Raw genomic sequence first — 10,762 nt, 5'->3', positions numbered from 1 at the left:
TGTGTAGCACAAGGAGGTTTTAAGACCAGGAGAACACAAACCCATGTCTTATTCCTACCTATTCCCTGTTGCAGAGCACAGATGGGAGCTGGGAGCTGTTCCTGGTCCCACTGGCCTCGCTGCCTCCCCACGTGCTCAGGTCACAGGCAGGACCAGGGTCCCTCCCTTGTCCTTGCAGCTGATGAAGGACTGATGACCCCTCTGGCTCTCTGGGAATTCAGATCCTCCAGCTGAGACCATCTGGGCCAGACAGAAGCACTTGGTGAGGTCTGAGAGCTGCAAACCACAGGTGCTGTGCAGGGAGACCCAACTGCCCCCGGAGCCACGGAAGCGCTTTGAGTGTCCCCGAGAACCCCAGACACAAACAAGCTCCTCTGTAAGTGCCTCCTGCTTCCCAATCAGTGAGCTCCCTTCCTTCCTGTCTCCAGGATGGAAATGTCTGGAGGTGACCAAGGCAGGCACAAAGGTCTGATTTCTGGTTTGAAGCCAAAAGCCTCTGACTCCTCTCAGAGAGGCTTTCAGGAGATTGTGGAATCATGGAACGGTTTGGGACGGAAGGGAGTGACAGGACACAGGGAATGGCTTCCCAGTGCCGGAGGGCAGGGTTAGATGGGATATTGGGAAGGGATTCCTGGCTGTGAGAGTGGGGAGGCCCTGGCACAGGTTGCCCAGAGAAGCTGCGACTGCCCCTGGATCCCTGGAAGTGTCCAAGGCCAGGCTGGAAGGGGCTTGGAGCAACCTGGGCTAGTGGGAGGTGTCCCTGCCCATGGCAGGGGTGGAACCAGATGATCCTAAAGGTCCCTCCAACCCAAACCATTCCATGACCCTATTTCAAACATCTTTTGATCCATAAGCCCTTTCCTCCTTCCTTTCCCCCCAGTGCAGCAGCTGTGTCTGAATAACATCCTGCTTGTGTTGAAACAATAAAAGCATCTTTAAAAGAAGAAAAAAGGCATTTCTACACCCCATCTAACCCTTCCCTCTGTCAGTGGGAAGACATTCCCCCTTGTCCTGTCACTCCAGGCCCTTGTAAAGAGTCTCTCTCCAGAGAGACTCCCTGTAAGTGTCTCATTGAAAGAAAATGAAGCATGATGTGTGTTATCCTCACTGATAGTGCAGTTTCTGTGCTGGTGGGAGGCCTGGCTTGTTATGTGGCTACAAACCAGACAAAATGCCCTTCCAACAGGCTCCCACACTATGAGCCAACCTCCTCCAGCCTCAGTTCCCCCCTGACACCTCCACAGGCTGGCCACTGTTGGGTTCAGGGTGCCATGCGTTAAATCCAATCCTGTTGCTTCCCAGTCCAAGTGCTTGGGAAAGGGCTCAGCCCTTCCCAGAGGGACACCCGGCCCAGGGCTGTGTTGTGACAGCTGGAGGTCACAGCAGGGCTGGGGTCACCACTCTGCAAACCCCAGGGCTCCCAACCCGGCGAGGTCAGCCCTTCTGGAGACACAGGATTTGGGGCTGAAACGGAAAGGATTTGGGGTTTCTGGTTGAAAGGAAAAGGTTCCCCCTGGCTGCTGCAGTTCCCTGTGCCAAAGAGACACAGCCTTGCCTGGAGCACAGGGACACGAGGTGCTGGTGGGCACTGGGCTCTGCCATGGACTGGTGCAGTGGCTTGGCTGAGTCTCCCATGGGAGGGATTATCCCGTGCCCTCATCCCAGCTGTGGATGGGACCCTGCACATGGACAGGCACTGCAGGAGGGGCTCACCTGGCTGGGTACCCCTGAAATGAACTGATTTGCAGAACTGATTCACCCCATCGACCCAGCTCACATTTTAATCAACAAATCCCACTTGCAAAGGGCAGCTGGAAATGATTTTCAGATGCAAACCAATCCCCCTTCCTGCTGCCAGGGCCTCAACCACCACCAATCAACTGAAAACCCCCTCAAAATTCCCTGAGGGAAAGAGAAACTGTGAAACCCACCTGTTTCCTTCAGTAAGTGTTTAATTTACCACACTCATGAGCTGTGGCCATGAGACCCCAACACAGAGGTTGTCCCTCAGCAAAGCTGGGAGGGGATGGAGGGAGCCAGGGAGAAGGAAACCAGGACTGAACACAGGCTCTTGGAACAGAAAAAATTTACACCATATTGGAAAGGAATAAAACACAGATGGTGAAGTCATGGGTGTGTTTTACATACAGATCACACACAGCAATTTCCATTTAGGGACCGAGTGTTGCTCCAGACAGGTGATGAAACACACCTGGAGCTGTGACCCGGGATGGGCTCCAGCCTGGCCCTGCTCAGTGCCAGGAGGGTTACCCTCCTGATCCCCCAGTTTTTGGGCATCCTCCAGAGCCTGAAGAGTAACAGGGAAAGGAATTCCTACCTGAATGCTCCTGCCCTTCTCCAGGGACCAACCTACCAGCAAACCCTTCCCAAGACAGGGAGGGATTTCCACACACTGCTCCGGGAAAGGAGCTGTGCCTCATACAATACTGGATATTCTAGTTAAAAGTCAGCTAACCTTAACAGAGAGGACTCTAGATAAGCAGGAAAAAAGGGGGTTAGCTTGTAAGAACACAGAAAAACACCTTAAACAACCATTACACTGCTACACATACAAAAATCCAGGGGTTAGCACTTGGCTGCCCACGAGGGAGAGGATGTGCTGCTCACCACCACAGCCAGAGCAGCTTCCCTCTGCTTCCCAAACATATGCAAGGGAATGTGCTGCTGGACTCCAAACCCTGCTGTCCCTGATGATCCCCTCTGCTCCAGTGACACAGGCAGTGGCTTTGGCAGAGAAAGCCAGCGGTGGGGACACAGGGTGTGGAGCCCAGCACAACCCTGACTGAAGCCAAAACTCAACTCCTCTGCCCTGTTTCCATTTCTTACATTAAATGTATTTAGCCTCAGTGCGTAAACATTTTAATGAAAATTACAGGAATGGGTTGCCAGCTTCAAGTCCCTTAAAGAAGAAAAGAGTCCCTACCCCAGAGGGTCGGCGGAGCTGGTGGAGTGCTGGATGCTCACTTCAGAGATACAAAAACAGTAAAAAAGGTCAAGGTTTGTGCTGGCCAGCCAACACCTTCAAGAGGCTGAAAAGGTCAAATGATAGCACCATAAGCATTTCTGGGAGGTGTCCCCCGAATTATTGCTGCGTTGGTTCCCTTCCCCAAAATGCTCCCCCGCTGGGCGTCCAGGGCAGTGACCCCGCCGGGGGTCCCGGCAGGACCCGGCCCCAGCCCAGCCCAGCCCAGCCCAGCCGATGGTTTGAGCACCGTTACAGAGTGGCACCGACTGAAGACCCCGGGGCTGCCCCGGGACGAGGCGGAGCCGCCGGTCCCGGCTGTGCCCGGAGCCCCCTGGCACCGCTCCTGTCACCTCCTGGACAGCCGCTCGTCCCCGCGGTCCCGGCCGGGCCGGCGGCAGCTCCGGCAGCACTGCAGATGCACCGTGGGCAGGGGGCACCGGCCCAGCAGCCGCAGGGTCTGGCAGAAGCCGAAGGTCAGGCGGTCGCGCTCGCAGGGGACACCTGGAGGGGAGGGAGGGGACAAGGGCAGCTCAGTGCCGGTGTCACATCACTGTTGACGTGAAAATCTCCCAGCACGTGGCAAGAGTAGGAACGAGATGGTCTTTAAGGTCCCTTCCAACCCAACCCGCTCGAGGATTCTGTGGGAGCTGGCACAGGCACAGCCAGGGCTCCCCAAAGGCAGAGCCCACCTGCACCTCGGTATTCCTCATTCCCAGCATCAACAACACCTGGGCTGCTCCCTGCAGCTCCACGGCATCCTCCCAGGGCAGCATCATTCCCAGGGAGCAGGGCTGAGGTGCAGGGGGACAAACTGACTCCTCCTCCCTGTCCCCAGACCCCCCCAGTGCCGGCAGAGCAGCAGAAAGGCCAGAATTCCTTTTTCTGGGCATTGTTTGGGTTATTTCGAGAACCTGCATCATCTGTTTTGCTTCCTGCAGGTGTCCTGCAGACCCCAAAACAACTCTGGTGCTGCTTCAAGGACGGGCTTTGTTTTGGGAACTGCTGCTGGGGGACAGTGCCCAGGCAGCTGCAGCAGCAGCCGTGGCCCCCTGAATCACCCATGGCCACAGCCTGGCCACCCCCCCGAGTCACCCACGGCCACAGCCTGGCCACCTCACTGAGTCACCCATGCGCTGAGCAAACTTTGCAGGAGCTGTTTCCTCTCTGCAAACAGTCTGGAAATCACAGATCCCAGTCCAGGACCAGGAGTGCCAGGTCGGGGGGGGTTGGGTTCACAGCGGGGGAGACTCGAGTGCTGCCCCAAAGAGACCTTGTCCTTGGGGTGTGAGAGGGTGGAACATCCCAGCACCCTGAAACACCCTCACAGCTGCCTCCATGTGCACCCCATGGGACAGCACGGGGCATACAGCCCATGGGATGGTGTGGGAATGTGGTAAACAGGGGACAGCCCTCTCCTGCACCCTCAGCAGCTCCCAGCTCCACCACCAGCCACACCAGGCTCAGCCAGGCTGCACCTCAACTGAGCCACAGCAGCAGAGACCCATCACCAAACACATATTGTTCCTATGGGTACACAGCTGGTTTCATTTTTAATTTCCTCCTTTTCTGCTCTATCTCCACACAAGCAGCATCTCACCCAGTTGGGCAAGACTCGCCTGAATTACATCAGCTCTGTCTGATTTTGCCTCCTGTACAAATAATGTAAATAAATGACAGCTTTTCTCTGGAAAAGGGCAGAGCTGATGCTCCCCTGGGCTGGCACCCCCTGGTCCCCTCACACTGCCCCTCCCCGGGCACCCTCCACCAGGACCACACTGAGCAGGGGCACAAGTGGGGCAGGAAATGGGCTTTTCTCTTTCTCAGGACACTTCCCTGCTCAGGCAACACCAGGACCGAGCCAGGGGAGCTCTCACTGACCACTGCCCCTTGCCATGTCCCTCTGGGAACAAAGGCTGTGCTGAGGGAAAGGCTGCTGCCCCGATTCCCACGGGATGAGCCGACCCCGGCGGCCGATGCAGAGCAGGGACTTCTCCCCCCCTTTGGGATTTCAGCCATAGCCCCCTCCCCCAGCCCAGCAGTGAGGAGGTCACTCTAAAATTAATTTTCTATTTCAGCTGAGGTATTTCCTCTCCTCCTCCTGAGCTGCAGCTCTCTGTGCCCCCAAAAGCCATGGATCACCCACGCCACTGGATTCAATGGCTGCCAACGAGTGGATCCCGGCTTCACATCACCCCCCCAGCCTGGGGGCTCGCTCCAACACCCAGGGGCTGGGACAATGTGGATTTTTCCTGCTGGTTGAGCAGAGTGGATAAGGAGTCTCTGTACAGCCCAGCAAGGGCCAGGCCAGGAGCACATCCCAAACCTGCCATGAGAGCACCAGAGCCAGAGGGAAAAGGGAAGCATTTGCTCATGCGATGCTCCCTCAGGGTCTCAGGGATAATGTTCCCTGGGAGCAACCTTGTGGCTCCACCTGGCATTCCCTGAACCCCCAGGGCCCTTTTGCACTGGGACATGGGAGCACAGCAATACATGTATCCCCAGGTGCACACACTGCTGGTGTGCTCGGGGGTAGCTGCAGCAAAGCCCCAGGGCGAGGAGGACTCCTCTAAAAACAGCCCACGGGTGGGTGGGGATGGCCCCATCCCTGCTCGGGGGGTGCCCAGGCCAGGCAGACCCCCAGGAGCCCCTCGGTATTTTTAGCCCTCTCTCCTGCTCACTCCACTTATTACAGCTTCCTAGGAAGTTATTTATGGATCCCAACCAAGCTGCCTCCTGCCTTCCCTTGAAAGAGCCCTGCAGGCTGCTGGGGCTCGTGCTGGGAGGTCGCTTTCCAGGACTGGAGTGAGGGTTCAGCTCTGTCCTGATCCCTGGCTGGCAGGGCAGCACCCTGGGCACGGGCAGGAAATTCCTGTCCCTGCGCTGCCTGGGCAGAATGAGCCCATCCCGCCTGGAGTCACTGCTCTTTGTGCACCACCTTATCAGCACAGGAATGAGGTTACTGTGGAAACAGCCGGGATGGGCTTGGAGAGGGTGGGGAAGAGCCACCTCCCTTGGCTGGAGGCTCTGCTGACCTCACAGGAGACCCCTGCGGGACTCTGGGTCCAAAGCAAAATGAACTCGTGGAATCACAGAACACCTGAATGGGAGGGGACCCACAGGGATCATCGAGTGCAACTCCTGGCCCTTGCACAGGACACCCCAACAATCCCACCCTGTGCTGAGAGCCTTGTCCAAACGCTCCCAGAGCTCAGTGAGGCCAAGGGGAGTTGCTGAGTTGTCGAGTTCTCATCCCTTTCCCAGACCCGTGCTCGGGGCCGAGGCAGCGTCTCAGGGTGGATGTGTGTGGGGTCAAGCTCAGGTCTGACAATCTTGGCTGGGCTCGTGATTCCTCCCTGGAATCTGGTCTTGGGCAAGGGAAGCTGTTCTAAGCACTTGATTTGTCAGCTCTTCAGAGAGGGCCTGATTTCCATTTCCATTTAATCCTTTTACTGTTATTTTTTTCTATTAACAATTTTTTTATATAATCCTCACACTTCATTTGGACACACGTACTGTAAGTCTATGCCAAATTTTAGGCTAAAGAAACAGCTTAAAGCGGAGCTTTAAAAATCCAGGCTAAGTCAGCACATTAGAGAGTGAAAACCCCCACTTTTTGGGGGGTTGTTTTTTTAAGGTCAGCTTGGAAGTCGCTTTAAATTTCATTTAAGCTTCTGCCACCCAGTCCTAAGCCTTTACTTCTATTCTCGGGAAAAATAAACTTCCTGGAACAGGTTTTGTAAAAACAAGGAAAGGTTGAGCTTCGAGCTGAGCTAGCAAATCCAGGGAATTAGGCTGCTGACCTCTGGCCTTGGGGATGCTCTCAAAGCCAGGGCCAAATTTAACAAATAGTATCCCAAGGTCCTGCTCCAGGGCCATGGTGCAGGTCAGCGTGATGGGATACATGGGATGCACCCCCAGTGCCAGTTTTGCCTGCACAGACTGGCACTGACACGGCCAAACTGGGAGAAAACCACAACCCCCCCAGTTCTCAACCATCAGCCCTGCTGTGGGCAACATCTTTCTCCCACATTTCATCAAAACAGGGAATCCTTTCTCAAGCATCCCTTTCCCACTGACTCCAGTAGTAATCAGCAGTTAATTAATTGCCCTCAATGCCTCACTCAGCAGCACCTCCCTGCCTTGCCCCTCGGATAGGGACTTCCACGCTCAAACGACACAGAAAACTGGAATTTGCTGCAATTATTTCCCGTATGGATCCCTTGTGGACAAACTCAGTGACATGCAGAACCATGAACAATTCCATTTCCTTACTCAGAGCAAGCAGGAACACAACGTTTAATTGCCAATTAATCTTGAGGCAACCAGAAGCACAGCCAGCTCTGGGTCAGGGGGCCGGTGTCCCCTCACCCCACAGGATCCTGTGCTGGCTGTCCAGGGACATAGGGCTGAGCTCCATCCCACTGCTCTGTCCCCTTCCCAGAGCAACTGCACCAGTTCACACACACTTGTCCTTGAGCCAGCTGAAGGCTTTACCTCATCCCTTTGGTATTCCAAGCTGAGACACCTGTGGGACAGTGCTGGCTTGGCTGGAGCCAAGAGCTGGCCCCATCACCTGCCTGACACCCGCTTGGAGCGAATTTGGGGAGCTCACAGACTGCCCCCAGGGAATGGGCACAAGGGAAACGATGAATTTTATGGCATGACCCCAACAAACCCCCCAGGGGCTGCTTGTGCTCTGTGCCAAGCAGGGCTGTGTCACCATCACCAGGGTCTGCCCAAAAGCCACTGTCCTGGCACGGCCACCACCCCACACCAGCAGAGTGACCAGCTCCATCCACCCCTTGGCTTCCTCTCCCATAGACAGCAATTCCTGCTTTTCTGGGTTAAATCTATTTGATCTGCTGCATAAACTGGTGCTGGTTTCTCCAAGCCCTCACGTGGGGCCTGGGGTTCAGCTCCTTTCCAAGATGCTGTAAACAATTCCCTGATAAACGTCCGCAGCCTCTGGGATATCCCACAGAGGCATCGGGGTGCCCACGGGCTCTGATGCTCCCCAGGAGCCATCTAAGGACACACTCACAGCTGGCTGCAGCTGGAAGACAACAGGCACATTCAAAAATAACCTTGGTGTAATCTTCAATTAATTTATAACCTGGCAGAAGCACAGGACTCTGGTTCTAATTAATCCCGACCTCCTTTAATTGAGGAGCCGATTGCTGTGAGATGTTTGTTTGTGCTTCATTTGTTCCATCTCGGCTCAAAATCCATCTGATAATGGTTTGAACATTCAAACCCTGCTGGGGTTATTGGCATTTCTGTGTCCAGTGAGGACACAACCACTCACAGACCCAGCCATGGCTCTGTGGTACCAGAGCACCTCGTGCCAGAGGAGGGAGAGGCTCCTTGTGCTCCTAAGGAAAACACGGATCGCTCCAGCCTGCATCCATCTTGTGCAGTAAAGATCCTTTAAAACACAGGAAAGGGCTGCAGTTACGTTCATGCCTTTCTGGGAGCCTGTGGATTTACACATCTGGGATTTCCTGCCATGTGAAAGTTTTGTTCCCCTTCATGCTTTGGCTGGAAAGGTTTGTATTTCCAAGAGGCGTTTCCTGCCCTGGGCTGCAGCCAGAGCGTTTATGTCATTTTTGATCCAGGATTTTAACATTTATTTGTGTGCTTCCTACACATCTCAGTGGTTATTCTGGTCCAGCCTTGGCTCCATGGCTCTCATCACCAAGCCCGGCACGGAAATTTTCCCTTTATAAAAATAGCCGGAACCGCACATCATTTCTTGAGCAAGGCTGACTAATCATTTCCTAAAGGCTGGAGAGCCCCACGGCCCCGCAAAGGCTCCAAAAAGGAGCTGTTTAATGGCTAAAAACATCCCGATGGCCAGTGGTGCCAGTCCCTAAATACCTCTGAGCCAAAGCCAAAGCTCCTGCCCTCTCTGCAATAGGAGTCAGGAGGAATGTGCTGGACACGCGATAAACACAGTTGGAAGGGTGGGAATGGGTGTCCCAGGCTGCAGAGGGGACCTGCCCCGAGGTGTGGAGCAGCCATGGATCCAGCTCCTGCACCCTGGGCATCGGGCACTGCTGCCCTCCTGCCCACCCTCTCCATCCCTCAGCCCTCTCTTTGTCCAACAGACCTCCTGAGGGGCTAACATTACTTTCTGGGCAGACAAAGAGCTTTTTTTTTGCACAGACACATTAAAAAGATAAAGCTGATAAATGATTGACATGCTCATACCAATGACATCCAATCCCTCCTCATAATGCTTTTCCTTGAAGTGCCACTAACCCTTGCAGGCCCCAGTTTCTGGCTCACAGGGAACTGCCTGGTGCCATGGGATGTGCCTCTGGGAGTGAAGGGGTGTACTGTGGCTGCAGCCAGGGCAGGGAAATGAAAGGTGGGTTGAAATGGGGCTGTCACCCTGAGGCACCTGCTCAGACACACCCGAAGAGGCTGGAGAACTGGCCTTTTATCTGATTTGATAATGCTGGCCCAGCTTGTTCCCTAAGTTCTGTGTTCTGGGACTTTACCACCAGACAGAGCTCCATCACTGGCTATCTCCTTCTGCCTTCCTTTGCCTGGATGCCACGTTACCCCTGAACCAGGTCCCTTCACCCCACAGCCCCACCAGGGTCCCTGGGGTGGGTGCTGGTTGTCCCAGTGCTCAGTGACACTTCTGCATCCGACGAGCACATCCCAGCCCCCATCTGTGCCAGTGAAATCCCCGCTCGGCCCCGGAGAGACGGACGCTCCGGACATGCAGAGATGGTTATAACATTCCCACTTAATTATTGATTAGTCAAGCCAGCCTTACACAATCCATGTATGGAACACCCCTCCCATCTTCCCAGAGAGTTCCCACACTGCTTCTCAGACTGGTTTTCCATCCTCCCTGATCACTCCTTGCTGCAGCAACCCCAGTTCTCTGGCAGCACCATGAACGCCCTGCGCCTGTCACCCTGCCCTGTACCTGGACCCCTGGATCCTCCCAGTACTCAGCCCATCCCACCCTGCACCACACTGGCTGCACAGCACTTCCTGGGGTCCCTTCCCAGGGTCCCTTCCCAGGAGCAAGACAGCACAGGGCATGACCTGCCCTGGAAAAGTGAATGGAGTGGAGCCGGTCTGTGCCCACTTCTGGTGTCTTCCCATGAACCATCCAGGGGGGATGGGAAGTGAAAAGTGGGGAGAAACATAAAGAACAAGGCTAAATTTGGCTAGAAAAGCCATCCCTGGTTACAGGACCCAGGATGGGTCGTGTTCCTACAGTTCTTAAGAGTCCTTAACCGGGAGCCTGGGTGGTTCCCACACCAATCCCCAAGATCACCACCATGCCCTCAAAACTCAGCATTTGTCCCAAGAGCTGCACAAGCTCCAGGGGAGCACAACCTATGGACACAGCACTCAGTGGCAGCACAGGCAGGAGGCCCTGGCACCGCTCGCTTACCCGGCTCCGAGCTGTCACAGTCCTGGGGGTTGCACTTCTGGGTGCTCTCGGGCCAGGGCTCGTGGTCACACAGGCTGCTGTCCTCCTCGGCCACCCCTGTCTTGGTGTTGATGCACTTGACCTGGCGCCTCTGGATGCCCCCTCCGCAGGGAGCCGAGCACTGCGGGAGCAGGGACCCCGTCAAGCCAGGGGGGACCCGTCCCTGTACCCCTCAGGGCCACCCCAGAGCCCGGGAGGTTGTGGCAGCAGCCCCCCCGTTGGTTTGGAGGGTTCCCCCCATCCCATCCTCGTGTTTCCTGCAGATCCCATGGAGGATCTGCAGGATGAGAGTGGGCCCGTGCCCACTCACCTCCCCC

General features: G+C 55.5%; 1 protein-coding gene across 1 annotated transcript in view; it reads right to left on the bottom strand.

Moving 5' to 3' along the window:
* Positions 1-1,944: 1,944 nt before the first annotated feature.
* ADAMTS7 (ADAM metallopeptidase with thrombospondin type 1 motif 7) overlaps positions 1,945-10,762 on the bottom strand; it is a 35,800-nt gene continuing 26,982 nt past the window's right edge. Inside the window, exons 23-24 of the mRNA XM_027666695.1 lie at positions 10,407-10,566; positions 1,945-3,487 (exon numbers count right to left, since the gene is read on the bottom strand). Coding sequence (XP_027522496.1) covers positions 3,333-3,487; positions 10,407-10,566 — 315 coding nt within the window. The 3' untranslated portion in view covers positions 1,945-3,332. The remainder of the gene's footprint in view (positions 3,488-10,406; positions 10,567-10,762) is intronic.

Source organism: Corapipo altera, unplaced genomic scaffold, assembly GCF_003945725.1.
Source record: "Corapipo altera isolate COAL_440 unplaced genomic scaffold, ASM394572v1 349, whole genome shotgun sequence".
NCBI lineage: Eukaryota > Metazoa > Chordata > Aves > Passeriformes > Pipridae > Corapipo > Corapipo altera.
Note: the sequence above shows the minus strand (reverse complement) of the source record. Positions and strands in the feature narration are given on the sequence as shown.